Below are 18604 nucleotides of genomic sequence, written 5' to 3'. Positions count from 1 at the left end.
GTCAGTATGGTATATCACTGTAACCCATTCATTCCTACCTGTTCCTCCCTTCATGAAAACAAACGAATAAAAAAAGGAATGCTTAGCATATTGTGTCTGATTGCAAACATTCCATAACCGCTGAAAAGCAACTGAAACACAAATCCTAGCAACTCTTGGTATATATCAATACCATTCAATAAAAAAAGACCTTTCTATTTGCCTTAACGGCTGCAAATATCAAGTCTCAGAGAATATAAGAAACATTAAACTATTTTATATGTATGAATTTAAATGTATATAAATATGAACATAAATAAGAAAAATTAAAATATTTTATTATTTATTTATTTGATTTATTTATTAACAGCCTATCCCTCTCAGAGAGGGGGCACTGGACCATTTATATCTCTCTACAGTATATATATGGAATGAGGGCAACTATTGTGGGGTGTCCCAAGGGAATATTTAAGGTGGAGGCTTTCTATTTTATTGTTTTTACTGTTTTATGAGTATTTTATAGATATTGGTCTTATTGTTGCTGTAAGCTGCCCAGAATTACTTCAGATGGGTGGCCATATAAATCTTTTAAGTAAACGAACAGAATTTTAACCTTCAAAATAAAGGTAGCTATAATCTGGAGTCAATTAATTGGTATACTGTCTGACTGTGACAGAAGCAACGTTTTCAGCCACCTGGAATTCATTCTTCTTACCAGCCTCCCAAACTGTCAGAGCAGAGTCTATTAAGATCTGTACCATGTTGCTTCTAAGTCTATCTTCCTATCTCCCATACCTTCTCCTGAAAGACAACAGCAGTTTCCAGCCCAGGCATAATGTCCAACAGGAGTCGGCAGGCAGCTGTGTTCAGTGGAGGTTCTCTGCTTGTCATGACGTAAGCATTTACCAGCTAAAAGAAGAAGAAAAATTGGGGGGTTATTTCTGAAAGAAAGAAAAAAATTACACGTCAGATCTGAATGCCTTTCTACTTATGGGAAGAATGCCAGTCCAGCAGAGGCTGCATTTGAAGAAGGGAGGGAGGAGGGAGGAATGGAGGGAGAATCTGAATTGAATTTCTCCTACAATGTTTATTCATAGGATCACTGACACTCTGGAGTCAATAGTTTCAGGACAAGATATGCTGGGAAAAAGTTAAATTTGCAATAATCAGTTTTATTCCACGAGCCAAGAACCACCCACAGGAAAAAAAGTTTTCAAATCTGTATTATGTTTTATTACTATTATCAATTTTTAAAAAGTGGAATTGTTTAGGTTCCTCCATTAGCATTGTAAAAGTCTTGATAGCCTTAAATTACATAGAAACAAAAGATAAGATTACAATGCAATTCTAAGACCATTCACTTTAAATTTAAGTACACTTAATTCAACTGTGCCACTTCTGCACAGGGTTTTGCTGAACATATTACGTCTTTTAAGTATAGTAGCCTGTCCAGGCATTTGAATTCTTCACATTAGTATTTATCAGTTTTTGCAAAATATAAGGTTCAAAATTAGAGCTTAAGTCCACTTCTCATTGTACATAAATTATTTCAGTTTACTGGAATCTACTTCAATTTCAATAACCACCTTGAATTTGTAATTTTCTGGAAAATATAGGAGGCAAAGGGCCCTTTGGTAGACAGAAAGAAGACAGAGTTAATAAGGAAAAGATTCTTTTTATACTGCTTGCATCATGATTTGAATAAATGAAACTTAGGCAAATTTTATACTAAGTTTTGGAAATTATATTCCTCTTTCAACAGAGAAGGAATCTAAAACAAAATGAACCCCTTAGCACACCTTTCGCATCTTGGCAAAAAAATTAAGTAATTTTTTACTTAAAATTAAAAACTAGCTACCAGTTGCCAAGTAGATATCTATACATAGATTCAAAGGGCAAACTCACTGCATTCATGAAATCATCATTCTTGAAAAGAATCCTCAGCAAGTGTCCAAGCATACATTTTGGGTCTGCTCGACCTATAAAACAAACAGACAACAGTATCAATTAATAGACCACTCACTCACTAGCAAACCTAAGTCGAAACAATGCAAAGAAAACAAAACAAACACGTAAAACAATACATTAGCTAACTGAAGCTAAGTATGACTAATTGAGTATCTTGGCAATTCAAAAATTTCCACCCACAAATCAATGGAAGAGAAATATTAGCACTGAATTTAAGTAAAAAATTTATATTGACAAATGTATGTAAAATTATATTTTAATTTTATAAACCTATTTGGTTGACTAAAACAAGCCTTCTAATCTAAACTGTTGGTCAATCGTTCTTAAGTAGCTTGTTTTAATGAAAAGTTCAGTATGTTCAGGAAAAAAAGAAAGTATTAAAACGAATCAGCTTATTCTTTTCATGTTTCTTACTTTTTAAAGTTATATGCTGTCCAAAATCTTATGGAATTGGGTAGCTTTCTAAAGTGTGTGTGTGTGTGTGTGTGTGTGTGTGTGTGTGTGTGTGTGTAGATAGATAGATAGATAGATAGATAGATAGATAGATAGATAGATAGATAGATAGATAGATATAAATTCACATCATACACCTAATAGTTTGTAGTAGTGACAAATATCTGTAACTTGGGTATAGAATGAGAATGGGGGTTCGTTCTCTGAGCTTCTGGGTTGGTTTCCAAACGTTTTGTTACCAGGCTAGGTAACATCTTTAGCGGAATTTAGGGAATGTCAGTGTTGATGTTCTTCTGTTTAAAAGGTTTTGTGTGGTCAGTAGGCCTTGTGATGGGAAGGTCACCTCAGGTGAAGGTCTTGTGCTGGGTCTTGCGACTTTATTGAAGCCTGGCACTCCACAAGTAATTCCATCAAAAGACACACTGGACTACAACCAGCCTATGAACCCCTGAGAATTCAAATCAACCGCACAACCAAACATTGATAGCACCAACATTCAATCAGCCCACAACCCCAACCAGCACTTCACCTCCCAATGACCCTCACCTGACATGACCCACACATGATCTCCTCAGGATAGTCATTACTAGACCTTCACTTGATGTGATCCTCCCATCATAAGACCTACTGACCACACAAAGCCCTCATAAGCAGAACAACACAAACAAAAGACATCCCCTAAATTACACTGAAGATGTTAATTAGCCTGGTAACAAAACGTTTGGAAACCAACCCACATGTTTGGAGAATGAACCGCCACTCTCACACCTATGGTTATTCAACATTTATAACACACATAAGAACCTCTTAAAAGTTTTACTAAATAATATTTGATATGTGTGCACAAGTTATTTTTTGGTAGGTGAAAAAATTACAATACAGTTGTACAATCACAGCCTATATCTTAAGTTACAGAAAAACACTTTAATTAGTTGAAAAATCATCTTCTCTTTGTTTTGTAAAAGCAGGTCTTTCACTTTTTTTGTTCCAGGCCTCCCATAAAACATTTAAAATCAGTTTCCATGTATTTTTAATTTGTTTAAAGATATGTCTCTGGAATACATTAAGAAGCAAGGAGAATTACAGAAACTCCAAAAAGCAATTTAGTTGCATGCTGTTGTTAACATAATTATTATGTTGATTTAGTGAAATCACCCGCAATGAGACCAGACTATTTGAGGGGCTCACTTCCCCTGCGAGTATCCAAGTCAATGGGGAAGCTGACAGGAGAGGTTGCAAATCACGATATGTCTTAATGAACAGTGATTCACTTAATGTCTACAGCAAAAAGAAAGGTTATAAAATCAGGTATGATCATGTAATGCCTTGCTTAGTGACCACACCACTTAATAATACATTTTCCAGTCTTATTGTGGTTGCAAGTTGAGGACTATCTGTATGACTCACGGCTTGATATTTTAATGTGGTGTCCAAGTAGTATCAGTTAAATTTATATGGATTGTTTAAAGGCAGTAAGTCATAATTTTACATATTTTTTGTCTTAATCTCTGCAACTGTGCTTGAGAACATATGAAATGTGCCCAGGGTTTATTTATGGTTTTCCTTCTTAGCCTTCTTTTTTCTTTTAAAACCCTCTACCAATCCTCTAGTTAATTCAGAGAGATACAAAAAAGAAGCATTATAATACTTTGCTCCTTGGTAGAATTCTGATTGGCTCAGAAAAAATATGGCTAATGGTGGTGTATAAACACAGATAAATGCTTTCTTCTCAGTTTACCGGGATGCCTATCATCAAATGGATCTGGATCTCGTTTACGATACTCTTCTGTCTCCTTTTCAATCAACTCTGACATTCTAGAAACAGAAAAAAACACAAGCAATTTGTATTTTTCTTTAATATTTGAATTGTTAAAATTAGAAAACCATGATTAATCAAGATTCTACATATGATCAAAATATTACAGGCAGTTCTTGTTGAAATTACCATTTGAAGTTACAATGGTGCTGAACAGGGAGGTCTTACTCCTTGTAGTTATGGCCACTGCAACATTCCCACAGTCACATGATTTGAACTCTTGGCAAATGGCTCACAATTAGAGCTGCCCAGAGTTGCTTGATGGCGAGATGATTGGCATACAAATTTCATTAATTACTTATTACAGTTGCAGTGCATTACAGTCACATGATTGCAATTTGAGACTTTCACTTCCATCTTCTGGCCAGCAGAGTCAATGAGGAAGTCAATGGCAATCATGTGACTGCAGGATATTGCAAATGTGAAGGATTCACCTAACAATGGCAACTGGGACTGCCACAGATGCTACTGCAAGTTAAGATGGTCAAGTGACATCCAACTTTATGATTGCATCATTCAGGGATGGAGTTGCCAGTCCCAATTACCATAGTGAAGTGACTACTATCTGTATTTAATAACATTTCAGCAAAAAGAGGAGACAAGCACTAAAGGTAAAGGTTCCCTGCACACATATGTACTATCATTCCCGACTCTAGGGAGTGGTGCTCATCTCCGTTTCAAAGCCGAAGAGCCAGCACCGTCCGAAGATGTCTCCGTAGTCATGTGGCCGGCATGGCTAAATGCCAAAGGCGCCCAGAATTTATTTTATTTATTTTATTTATTTATTTTATTAGATTTTTATACCGCCCTTCTCCCAAAGGACTCAGGGCGGTGTACAGCCAAATATTAAAAAACCCGCAATATACACATTAAAAACAAAACTAAAACAAGCATATTCCAAATGGCCGAAAATTTAAAACAATTTAAAATTATAAAATTATAAATAGCCCCAATTAAAATTAATAAGACTTTTAAGACTTTCAAGCCAGTCCCGCTTGAATAAATAGGTGTGTTTTCAGCTCACGGCGAAAAGTCCGAAGATCAGGCACTTGACGTAAACCAGGGGGAAGTTCGTTCCAAAGCGTGGGAGCTCCAACAGAGAAGGCCCTACCCCTGGGGGCCGCCAGCCGACATTGTTTGGCGGACGGCACCCTGAGAAGGCCCTCTCTGTGTGAACGTACGGGTCGGTGGGAGACATCAGGTAACAGCAGGCAGTCCCGTAAGTACCCGGGCACTAAGCCATGGAGCGCTTTAAAGGTGGTAACCAAAATCTTAAAGCGCACCCGGAAGACCACAGGAAGCCAGTGCAGACTGCGCAGGATTGGTGTTACATGGGAGCAACGAGTTGCTCCCACTATTACCCGCGCAGCTGCATTCTGGACTAGCTGCAGCCTCCAGGTGCACTTCAAGGGCAGCTCCATGTAGACAGCATTGCAATAATCCAAACGGGAAGTGACAAGAGCATGAGTGACCGTGCATAAGGCATCCCAGTCAAGGAAGGGGCGCAACTGGCGAACCAAGCGTACTTGGTGAAAGGCCCTCCTGGAGACGGCCGCCAAATGATCTTCAAACGACAGCCGCCCATCCAAGAGGACACCCAAGTTGCGCACCCTTTCCATTGGGGCCAATAACTCGCCCCCAACAGTCAGCTGCGGCTGCAGCTGGATGTACCGGGGTGCCGGCATCCACAGCCACTCCGTCTTGGAGGGATTGAGCTTGAGTCTGTTTCTCCCCATCCAGACCCATACGGCTTCCAGACACTGGGACAGCACTTCGACAACTTCGTTGGGGTGGTCCGGGGTGAAAAAGTACAGCTGCGTATCATCAGCGTACAGATGATAACTCACCCCGAAACCACTAATGACCTCACCCAGCGGCTTCATGTAGATGTTGAACAGAAGGGGCGAGAGAATCGACCCCTGAGGCACCCCACAAGTAAGGCGCCTCGCGGTCGATCTCTGCCCCCCTGTCAACACCGTCTGCGACCGGTCGGAGAGATAGGAGGAGAACCACCGATAAACGGTGCCTCCCACTCCCAAACTCTCCAATCGGTGCAGCAAGATACCATGGTCGATGGTATCAAAAGCCGCTGAGAGATCTAATAGGACCAGGGCAGAGGAACAACCCCTATCCCTGGCCCTCCAGAGGTCATCCACCAACGCGACCAAAGCTGTCTCCGTGCTATGACCGGGCCGGAAGCCAGACTGGAACGGGTCTAGATAGACAGCTTCATCCAGGTACTGGGGAAGCTGCCATGCAACCACACTCTCTACAACCTTCACCACAAAGCGAAGGTTGGAGACTGGACGATAATTCCCTAAAATAGCTGGATCCAGGGAAGGCTTCTTGAGGAGGGGTCTCACCACCGCCTCTTTCAAGGCAGCGGGGAAAACCCCTTCCACCAATGAAGCATTTATAATTCCCCGGAGCCAGCCTCGTGTCACTTCCTGTGTAGCCAGTACTAACCAGGAGGGACACGGGTCCAGTAAACATGTAGTTGCATGTAACCTCCCCAGCAACCTGTCCACGTCCTCGAGAGCCACAGAATCAAACTCATCCCAAACAACCTCAACAAGACGTGACTCCGTCATCCCATTTGGAACATCACAATTTTGGTCCAAACTATCCCGAAGCTGAACGATTTTATCGCATAGATAACCGTTAAACTCCTCAGCACGTCCCTGTAGGGGGTCATCCCGTCCCACCTGATGAAGGAGGGAACGGGTCACCTGAAACAAGGCGGCCGGGCGGTTATCTGCCGATGCAATGAGGGTGGAAACGTAAGAGCGTTTCGCCTCCCTCATTGCCACTAGGTAGGTCTTAGTAAAAGATCTCACTAGTGTCCGATCAGCCTCGGAACGGCTAGACCTCCAGGTGCTCTCTAGGCGTCTTCTCCGGCGTTTCATCTCCCTCAGCTCCTCGGAGAACCAAGGAGCCAATTGAGATCTACGCCGGGTCAGAGGCCGCAAAGGCACGACACGGTTCAAAGCCCCAGCCGCGGCCCGTTCCCAGGCCGCAACTAGTTCTTCAGTCGTGCCATGGGCAAGATCCTCAGGGAACGGCCCAAGCTCCGTCCGGAACCTATCAGGGTCCATCAGGCGCCTGGGACGGAACCATCGTATTGGCTCCGTCTCCCTGCGGTGGTGAGCGGCGGTCCGAAAGTCCAGGCGAAGGAGAAAATGATCTGACCATGACACCGGTTCCATCACTAAATCTCCTAATTCCAGATCATTAATCCACTGTCCAGAGATAAAAATCAGATCTAGTGTGCCTCCCCCCGTGTGTGTAGGGCCATCATTTACTTGAATCAGGTCCATGGCTGTCATGGAAGCCAGGAACTCCTGAGCCACCGTCGATGACAAGCCGGCCGATGGCAAGTTGAAATCCCCCATGACCAGAAGTCTGGGAATCTCAACTGCCACCCCAGCAAGCACCTCCAGTAGCTCAGGTAGGGCTGTAGTCACGCAGCAAGGAGCCAGGTACGCGATCAACAGACCCATCTGATTCCTATGGCCCCACTTCACAAGGAGGGATTCACAACCAGCTATCTGAGGCACAGTGGACTCCCTCGGCTCTAGGCTTTCATTAATCACAACCGCCACCCCCCCACCCCTACCTTGGGCCCTCGGCTGATGGAATGCACGGAAACCCGGAGGGCACAGTTCAACCAGGGGTACACCCCCCTCTGTGCCCAACCAGGTCTCCGTAATGCCCATAAAGTCCGCGGACTGTTACCTTCCCACCATAGGTGGTCCCTGTTTTTCTACTTGCATGTTTTACATGCTTTCAAACTGCTAGGTTGGCAGAAGGGACAAGTAATGGGAGCTCACCCCGTTGCGCAGCACTAGGGATTCGAACCACTGAACTGCCGATCTTTCTATCAACAAGTTCAGCATCTTAGCCACTGAGCCACCGTGTCACGGGATGTTATAAATACACTATCTGTATTTAACATTTCAGCAAAAAGAGGAGGTAAGCACTACCCTCTCTAATTAATTCATCTACCTAAAAACATGCTTGAAATGTCCATGATCTACATAATTTCTCTACATTGTTAAGAGTTTAATAATGTCATCTTTGCTACTTATGGGACTGCTAAGATAGGAACTGTGAGGCTTTGAGGCAATTCTCAAGCCAAAGACAGCTATTATGTAAACATACAATAACATACAGCTTCACAACTTCCAAATACTGCCCTACAACTTCATTAATTTGGAAAAGTGGAAGGAAGAAGCCACTCATTTAAATCTTAAGGCTATAAGAGAATTTACATCTTCTAACTGCAGTGGGTAATCAACTCATGAGTATGGCTTTATTCTTGTTTATGACACAATTTGTTACTCAAATAAGCTGAGTCTGAGACTTCTGCTGCATAATTAGATATAATTTTAGCTATGAATTATAAAAAATCTGCCAAATCTTGGACAGGGGAGGGGTTTTTTGTTTTTATTTTTAATTGAAAAAGTTTTACAAAAAACAAAGTTAAGGGGGTGTTGGAAGAGAGTTGATATGAGTTAAGATTTTTGTGGTATTTTAGCTTATGATTGATAAATGTTATACCCTGCATTTTGTCCTGGGAAGTCTCGGGGTGGGGGGTTGGGGGGAGAGGGAGGAGGGAGGAGGGAGGGGGGAAGTGCGGGGGAACAATGTTTTGGACAGGGGAGTTTGATAGCAAATGTTACTAGGAGCAGGAAAAGAAATAGCAGGAAAATTAATCCATTGCTTTTCTGTTATTTTCTGTTAGTTTCACACTGCTCAAAGCTTGTGTATTAGGCTATCATATGCAAATCATTTGGTAGGGCTGTTTCAAGGCTTCCTGAGGTCTTCAGAGCATGTAATTTCCATACTCAGAAGATACTTCTGTATAATAAGCAAATCAACCTGCTTTATCAAATGATGTGCACAAGCTTAGTAAACAGAATGTAAAAACTAAATTATATAAACGTTTACCTGTGACTAAGCCCTACTGAGATTTGCTTCGGAATGGTGTCATTTCTATAACATATTCCATATAATTATACTTGATCACACCTACCGGGTAAGAATAGGAACCATGTCTTGTCCACTGCCATGATCTTTCTCCCATTGCTCTAGCAAAGCAGTGAGCTCAGCCTTGGAATCTACAAGCTCAGAACATGAAGTCATGACTCACTTTAAACAAAAGAGAGAAGCAATTAAGATGAGACGAAAACATCCTCAATTCTTATTGCATTTGTTTTCACAAAAAACATTAGATTTCAAAAGCCACCTACTTTTTTTAAAAACAACTGAAAATGAGGAAGTTGACATAATTTTAAAAATATCTTTGTATGCACTCATCACAAAGATGTTCAGCATGTTTATGTTTTTAAAGCAGCATTCTCCTCTATAATAAGCAGTTGACACCTTATGCCAACATTTCCAAATTAGGTGCCACTCAAGATGGAACCAAGACAATAACTGTATTTAATTTTATTTACATTAACTAAAATAAAAAGCAGCTAATATGATTACCCTCCACTCATATTTTTAATCAGTTCCCTTTCTCCCATATTAAAATTTACAACTAATTACAATTTTCAGGAGTCATGGTCATGATTTTTAATCCTAAAGTGTCAGATTGTAGAATTTTGGCTTATAAACTACACTGGCTTTCATTCCATCAGACTCAAAAGCAAAGGGTTAATTGCTCTTTTAAATCTCTTCAATCTAACCCCAACCCACAATTCTCTCAGAACAAAAGATGTTAAGAGATTTCATCCACTGGACATGAATGAAGTTAAGCGAAGCCAGCCCACAGTAAGTTATCCAGACCAAGGAAAACATTTTTCCTCTGGAGCATAAACATTTTGCCCAACACAGGAAGGGTAAACTGGCAAAGAGATAGTAAATGGAGCACCTGATAATTGGACAGATAGGTAAGGATGGCTCTATTTTTGTGAATGTTTTATTTTTGAAAAAAGTATTTCAACAGAAAGGCATCAGGAACAAATGTATCACATCAGAATTCAAAAATTTTCTCAGCTCCATCAAATGAGAAAGTAGATGTAAGGTTTAATGGATTAATTAAATCTATACTCCACATAGTTAAATATTATCCATGCAACCAAATAAAGGAAGTTGTACACAGAAGAGTAATTAATTTAACAGACCTCCCTCTGTGTTGACTGGCAAAGTTCAAAAAAATCCAATACAGAGATCCAAGTCAGACCTTTTGTTCGGGGTTGAAAATCACATTTAGTTTGATGAAAGCCAGTGTTAAGTCTGATGACCTGTATCCCAGCTTTTGGCTCCCAAAAGCTCCATCCACAACTTCCACAGCCATGTAAGAACTCAGTCCTTCCTTTTCTGGACAAGCTGGCAGTGGAATAAAATTCTGGCAGGTCTCGTTTTAAGTATATAAGGGGATAAAGGATAAGGAATCCATTCAATACCAAACTGTCAGTTAGCACTCAGCACTACTCAGGAGTAGCTTTTTTTCATTAAAAAAAGCATCATTCAAACAAATTAATGTATCATTTTAGGGAACTGACACACCACAAAAACTGAGAATCCTAATCTAATCCATCATGCTTCCACAGTGGCTTAACCAAATGACACTGGAAAGCCCTCAAGCAACATAGGATAGCCTTTCCCAGCAACTGCTACTGAGACATAAATTGCCTCCGATATTGAAATTAACATACATCCATTACACCTTTTGACAGCTTTAGCCTTCCCAAAAGCCTGCAATCTCCTTCAAAATGATCCAGGCTAGTAACTATTTTTTTCATCAACCACATGTTTCTAAGTAGAAAAGAATGGTGATGAATAACTTGGCAAGAGATCTGACGAAACATAATAAAGTAGCAGTAAGAACATACAACCAAAGGGTCAGAAATATATGATGTGTCACAAGGAAATAGAGGGAATTTTAATTTATAAGATTTGATCACTGGAATAACATAAACATTTAATGAGTGATCTTGTTTCTTCTAAAAATATTCATACGCACACATCATTTAAAAATATATTTGTAAAGGGGTTCACTTAAATGGCAAATAAGGAATTTCGCAGCCATATGGTTGTATGTGTCTTCCTCAGTCTTGGGTCCTCTACCAGAGCCTGAGAGTCTGAGGGTCCTGCAGAGTATCTTAACTATTCTTAGCACTGAACTCTTTCTGACAGAGAAATCTAAAGTTGTTTCTGGGATCTGTTGGAGCCACAGCATCCAGTGGTGGTAGGACCACTTTGGCCTTCACAGTCTAATTCTTTCTTCAGGCCTTAGTACGTCTCCAGCTTCTCCTTCTCCCTGATGTTGCTGTCATTTGGCACCACTACACCTATCATCACTGCCATCTTCTGATCTTTGTCTACTACCATGTCTGGTTGCCTGGCCAACGCCTGCTTGTGTATCTGGATCTGAAAGTCCCACAGGATCTTAGCCCTAATATTTTCCATAGTCCTATGTTGACTCTCCCATCTGGACTTGGGAGGATCTAGCCCATACACTGTGCAGATGCTCCTGTATACAATGCCAACAACTTGGTTGTGCTGTTTAGTGTATGCTGTTCCTGCCTGCATCTCGGAGTCTGTCTCAGAGGCCTCTCTGAATAATCTGCACCAAAGGTCCTGTCTAGTGTGGTAGACCCTTGCTTCTATGGATCTGGTGCTGAATGTCTATTCTTGTGTTGCTGTGATCAGTTTCTTTTAGTCCAGCCCCTTCCAGCCACTGATAGAATTTCCCAGTGTCAACCAGCTCAGGTATCTGTCAATAGTACATTCTATGTAAGCTCTTTCTTGGCTTGTCATGGCTCTTTCCTCTGCTTGATCTTCCTCCCATGCCTGCTACTGACTCGGGAATTCTCTCTGCAGCTCATCTTTGAGTGCCATTTTACTACGTGCCATTTTACTGTCCTGCACACTCTGGGTTTCATCCAGGACAATGTCGTGTCCCACTCCTCCGCTGACGGCCGGGTCAGGGAAATCCGAATCAGGCTTGCCTCTGCAGCTCTACCCAAAGTCCTAGCAAAGTCCACAGAGCAGGCAGGAGACCAGAAAGTGACTTCAGCAAGATAAGTTCGACTTTGCCTGACTCAGAGACTGCCAGAAAGCAGATCCTTTATATAGGCCATGGGGTGTGGCTCCATGACTCAGCACTCATTAAGGCCTGCCCCTCCCTTCCTTCTGTTGCCTCCGCCTATCCAGTCTTCTGATGCGAGGGTCACTTCAATCAGCAGCTGTTGGAAATAAACCCTCCTCAGGCTCACATGCTGTGGAGGAGGGGGAGGGGTCTAGCTGCTCCGTTTGCCTGGGCATGGAGCCAGGGCTGGGGCCGGGAGGTGCTCCTTCTTCTGCAGCTTGTCTGGGCATGGAGCCAGGACTGGGGCCGGGAGGCATACATTCCTCCGTGTTCGGGAGCAGGTAAGAAGGCCCCGGCTGCTGTGAGAGCGGGCAAGACACAACAGACAATGGCATTGACACTCACCAGACCCCACCACCCTCTTTCCACTTGGTATATAGTCTCTGGACTTTGGACTTGGGGTGGAAATTTCCGTAAATTGTTAACGGTTTCCAGGTTTTCACATTGGTAGCTGCCATATCTTTCTTTGACCAGCTCATATGCAGCAAGATATCTGATGACTGGCAGGGCTTTGGGCTGATGGTGAAAAACTTGATCTTCCCAGCTCTTCAGGACCTGCCTTATCCTTTAGGGGTACTGTCTTCCTTGCTTTCTCATCAGGATTTCCATGCAACTGTGGGATATCTAGGCACTAGATATAGTCTATATATTTCTTATATGGTAATTTCAACCCAACAGTTTTAACTACCTTCTTTCTCTTGACTACCATTTAGCAAGATTTCTTCAGTCTCAATGACATTCCAATGTCCTCACTTAGATGACGTAAATCACCTTGGTATATGCCCATGATGGTGAATCTATGGCACGCGAAGCCATATCTTCGGGCAAGCGAGCCATTTTCAGCTGGCCCCGCCCATGCCTTCCCTCCCACACGGCCCGTTTTGGATGCCAGGTAAGTACAGGGCTCACGTGGAGGCTCTGGGACGGCATTTTCGGCCTCCGGAGGGCCTCCAGGGGGGGTCGGGGAGGCTGTTTTCACCCTCCCCAGCCTCCAGGAAAGCTTCTGGAACCTGGGGAGGGCAAAAAATGGGCCTACTGGGCCCACCAGAAGTTGGGAAACAGGCCATTTCTCGGGGGGTGGGGAAGGCCGTTTTTGCCCTCCAGAGGCTTCAGGTAGGCCTGCTAGGCCCAAACGGGTGCAGGGGTCATGCACAGGAGAGTGGGAGGGGGAGTCACGCGCACATGTGTGGGGAAAATTGAATTATGGGTGTGGGCACACGTGCGCGCGACCCTCCCATGCTCCCCCCCCGCTTTTGGCATGCGACAGCAAAAAGGTTAGCCATTGCTGATATATGCCATACTTTATAGCCACCTGTGTGAACTGTCTCAAGTTGACTACTAATGTTTTTTATAGTCTCACTGAATTCTTGTGAAAGTGTCTGTTGACTTTGTACAGCACCAAACATTCACAGATCCATATGTGTGGCACTGAGTCAAAGGCTTTCCAGTAATCAATACAGGCAGTGTTCAGATTGATCTGTCTTGAGTGACTAGCTACAAACAACTGGGGTTTTGAGCCTCTGATGTTGCTCTCAGTGTGTGTGCGTGCACACACATGCACACACAGTGATCTAGATAATGAACCTTATTGTAAACTATAATAATTATTTGCCTTTGATCTCTGCACAAGGATCCTTTGTTTCCAACTAAAACAGTCAGTTTTCTTTCCAAGAACATGATTGATTATCCTTTGTTTCCAACACATAACAGATTTTGAAGGGAGGAAGTAAATCCAATTACTACATATTGGTCCATAGATATAATAATTTTGGTTAAATTATTTAACTGTTTATACTGTATGTAAGTAAAGTATCTGATATAGCTGAAAATGTACACAATGCAGATTATTTTTAAACAAAACTCTTCCAAAAGTCTTAACAAGAACAAAGTTTCAAATGCACTTTACAACAAAATTATCGCACACCTATAAATACAAATATAAAGCCTTTACAAGTAGTCCTTGAGTAACAGCAGTTCGTTTAGTGACTGTTCAAAGTTACTATAACACTGAAAAAAAGTGACTTATGACTGTTTTTCACACTTACAACTGTTGTAGCATCCCCAAGGTCATGTGATCAAAATTCAGATGTTTGCCAGATCGGTTTCTATTTATGATGGTTGCAGTTTCCCAAGGTCATGTGATCACTTTTTGCGACCTTTTGACAAGCAAAGTCAGTTGAGAAGGCAGATTCACTTAACAACCACGTTACTAACTTAACTGCAGCGATTCATTTAACTGTGGTCGTAAAATGGGGCAAAACTCACTTAAATGTCTGGCTTAGCAACATAAATTTTGGGCTCAATTATGGTCATAAGTCAAGGACTACCTGTATAACACAATGTTTTGACCAAGGTATCACATAGCTAGCAGGCTTTATTTGTACATTCCCTTATCCAATATATCTGCCAGTATAAAATGAAGTAAAGTATCGTAAGTTGTTATTCATTGTAGAGAAGAAAACTTAGCAAGGAACTTAACTCTAACAAATAGCATTTCTAAAAAATATTGCTACAATAGCAAAGCACTGCACCAAACTGAAGAAAGCTCCACTTATGAGATCTAACAAGATGAAATTGCAAATCACTGATACTCAAATTGTATTATTTCAAGCATTCAATTAAATTCATTTTGCTCAAAAGAATTTTGCCAATCAAGGACACTGTAGTGAAATGCTTACACTAATAATTGAAAGTAAATATTTGTATCTGAATATGGTCCAAACAGTCACAGTCCAGTATCAACCCAGTGGTCAGGAATCCCTAACATAACCATGGATTCTTCAACCCTTATAATAACATTTCCTGTATATAATAATAAACATTTAGCTAATGACACAGGATGCGTACTATAGAAAGGTAATACAATACATTCCATTTTGTGACATTCTACTATGGTCAAAAGACTCAACTTAGAACTAATCATACAAATGAAAGCAAAACTGGGTTTCAATACTTCTCACTGGAGACCAATACTTTATACTTAATACGGGAGAAAGTGATCTGCGTTCCCTATGACTTTTTCTTTTTTAACTTAGGGTAAATCAGACTAGACCACAATATCAGTAAGGGAATAAACACCTAATGGATAGCCATTAGAAGGCAGAAGTAGAAAATAAGAGAGACCTAAATGAGCTGACTCTCCAGTCAAAGAGTTTAGCAGCAAGTGTCATTACAATGCCCTACAGTACTTCAAATCTCTGTAAATCTATTTATTCAAAATCTGCACTTTTCCTCCAGAGAATGGTTGGGTGGTAATAAGTTGACAGAAAAAACCCCCAGAAAGATAGAAAAGCCAATGGAAAAAGGTTATAGGATAAATGGAAAGACTTTGCGATAAATTTGACCCCCAAGATATAGGCTTCCTTTCCTTCTATGCTATTTTCCCAATTCTCCAATTGCATTTTCACACAAAGCTATTGATTCTCTGAAAAAGATAGTGTAAATGGTACAAATTTGTTTTTTTTTTCTCTATAAAGCAAGAACTGGCTTTAGAGGACAAATTTCATTGGGGCAACAAAGGGAAGGGAGGTGGAAAGAGAGGAAGATGAAAGTTCACTTCCATTCACTACTATTATAGATGTATGACTGAAAGTGCCATTTAGTCAACTAGGGAAAACAAAATTAAAAAAAACTCTTAACACCATTTGACACAGCTACCACTGATTAACTAGGTGTAAGGGTGTTATATATATATATTTTTTAAAAATGCATCTCTCGCAAACATTAAGCATTTAATATTACCAAGTAGATAGAGATTGTTGCAACTGTTTTCAATAGTTCTCCATGAACTACCGGTAGGAAGAAAAAAGAGGGCAATCCCAGATACAGAACCATCACCACCACCACCAGAGTAAAGCTGGCCAAAACCAGCATAATTTTCTTCTGGATAACAGAATTACTCTTATTCATTTCTACAGAAAAGGAAGGCAAATAAACCTATGAATACAGAATCGGAAGAAGCTAAACCAATGAACTGAGTAGTTTAACCTCCAGCAAAAGTGGCTGTAAGGGCTGCAATGCATTCCATGACCTTAGCAATCTTGGCAGTAGTTTATCTGATTTTATCCCATCTTTATCATCGTTATAAATAACTCAAGGCAGTGAACATATCTAAATACTCCTTCCTCCTCCCCTCAACAACAATCCTGTGAGGTAGGTTGGGCTGAGACAGACTGACTGGCCCAAAGTCACCCAGCTGGCTTTCATGCCTAATGTGGAACTAGAACTCGGAATTCCCTGGTTTCTAGGCCAACAGCTTAATCCTTATTTCTCCATACCCACCAATTTGGTCCATGATATCGAAAGCATACAAGAAATAAACCATTTTGTTTCTAGGAAGAGTCGACTATCACAGACTAGGGCCACGATGGCGAACCTATGGCACGCGTGCCGGAAGTGGCATGCAGAGCCATCTCCCTGGGCACGCGATCTGGGTTCTGGCCAGCTGGTCTTCATGCATGCAGGAGCACTGGAAACAGGAAGCACAGCCACCTGGTGCACATGCGTGCGCTGGGAAGATGGTTTTTTGCTTTCTGGCACGCGCATGCACACGTCAGGTGGTCTTCGCACGCACATACATGCCAGAAAATGGAAGACTAGGTGGCTGGTGCACATGCCGGAAACAGGAAGATCATTTTCCTGGTGCGCACATGTGTGCGGGGCAGCTGTTCTTCCGGTTTCCGGCACACGCGCCCGTTTTGATATTCAGTGCCAAAAAGGTTTGCCAATACTGGACTAGGACACGGGGCCTTCCCAGTGTCAATTCGCACCATCTAGTAGGGCTGTTTTGAATTCCCCTCCTCATACATGTAATATACAGGGGTTGCAGGTGGCTATTCCTCAGCAAGAATAATGAATTTTCCACATACTGGGGATGTGTGTGTGTTGCCTATTGTTTTTCTTTCAGGATTCAATTCCGATATCAAAAAATTCCTGAAGCTATAACCTAAGTCAAAATGTGTTCAAGCAAAAAAAAAAAAAAAAGTGAAGAAAAAAAAAAGCCAATCCACTGTCAGGTGAAATCTTTCTAGAGATTTTACAGGAAAGCCACCAAGCAGCACACTGCTCCTAGTCCTCAGGGCTGACAACTAAGGGGACCAAAAGGAAAGGAAAACGAGAGAGTAAAACAAAGACAAACCTAAACTGGGTTCCAAAGAGGGGAAAAAAACAAAAACCCTACAGCAGAACCAGCTTTTCAAAGTCTGGCAGCCTTTCCCTTAAGCCTTTCCTCCATTGTAGGGATGATGATTACAGGGGGCGGGGGGGGGGAGGGGGTATCCAAGGTGAATGCTCCGGTTTCAACAGAACTATCCTCCTTCGGAAACAAAATTCCCTGGTGGGTCAATGGGGCTTCTTTCACGCGACTGCGACCCATAGTTCGTGCCGTGCATTTCTTCTCCCGCGTCTGCAAAAGGGGCACAAACTCCTTTCTTTCTAAACCGATCCGAAGTATCAAGCAGGAGGAGGAAGCGGGCTAACTAACACCCGCCTTTTGCCACCCGAATTCAATGCAGCGGAGACGGGCCAGCTCAGCCGCTTCCTCTCCTTCGCCAGCCCGCCTTCCTCCCCGCGTCCCCGTCCCGCGACTGCTGAGGGGGCACCTGGAAACACATGGAAGCGCCGCTCGGCTTTAAGAACAGCCTCGGAGAAGCCCGGCGGGGTCCGCAAGGAGATCCTGGCCTGCGCCTGTCACCGTCTCCGTTTGCCGGCCCTGCTTCTCCCTTCGCCGAGCTCCTACGTACCTGACCCTTCGCTCAAGCTGCCGCCACCGCCGCCGCTACCCCCTCGGCCTCCTCCCGGCCCCACGCACCGCGGCCCGGCGGCTGCTAGCACTATGGCGGGCACACGCTTTGCTCGTCACCGCGGCACAGACTCGTCGCCCTCCCCCCCCACCCTCCTCCCAGCCCCACGCGCTGCTCGGCCCAGCGCCGGAGACACATTAGGCGGCAGGCGCACAGGCCCTAGGGAAATGTAGTCCGAGGAGTGCGCCTGCGCGCACTGTCCTCAACGCATGTTCTCCCCCCCTTTCCTCTCCGCAAAGGGCTTTGGGAATCGTAGTCTCTGCTTTCTGAACCGTTTCTGTTTTCGCTGGCTTCCCCTACGCCGCGGGAAAACCGCGAAATGGCTGGTTTAGTGAGCCTGCGATCCCCGCAGGTTCGTAGTCGTAAGGGTTAGGGTTAGAGAGCCTGTTGTTAAAGTTTTTCGATGGCATGAGAAATAATTTTTTAAACTACAAGGACTTGTATAATAGGCTGAAAAGTGTTTACATTCTATAGATCCAAGTTGGA

At 42.7% G+C, this 18604-nt stretch overlaps 1 protein-coding gene across 5 annotated transcripts in view; it reads right to left on the bottom strand.

Moving 5' to 3' along the window:
* DCAF1 (DDB1 and CUL4 associated factor 1) overlaps nt 1–18195 on the bottom strand; it is a 51460-nt gene extending 33265 nt beyond the window's left edge. For 2 of the 5 annotated variants that reach the window (XM_058165994.1, XM_058165990.1), the window contains exons 1-5: nt 18059–18195; nt 9252–9367; nt 4139–4215; nt 1885–1958; nt 775–888 (exon numbers count right to left, since the gene is read on the bottom strand). In XM_058165994.1, the coding sequence (XP_058021977.1) occupies nt 775–888; nt 1885–1958; nt 4139–4215; nt 9252–9361 (375 nt within the window). In that variant the 5' untranslated portion in view covers nt 9362–9367; nt 18059–18195. The other 3 variants (XM_058165991.1, XM_058165992.1, XM_058165993.1) reach the window with 3 other exon arrangements.
* Between the last annotated feature and the right edge of the window lie 409 nt (nt 18196–18604).

This window comes from Ahaetulla prasina, chromosome 2 (assembly GCF_028640845.1).
Source record: "Ahaetulla prasina isolate Xishuangbanna chromosome 2, ASM2864084v1, whole genome shotgun sequence".
Lineage (NCBI taxonomy): Eukaryota > Metazoa > Chordata > Lepidosauria > Squamata > Colubridae > Ahaetulla > Ahaetulla prasina.
This window is presented reverse-complemented; position numbering and strand designations above follow the sequence as displayed.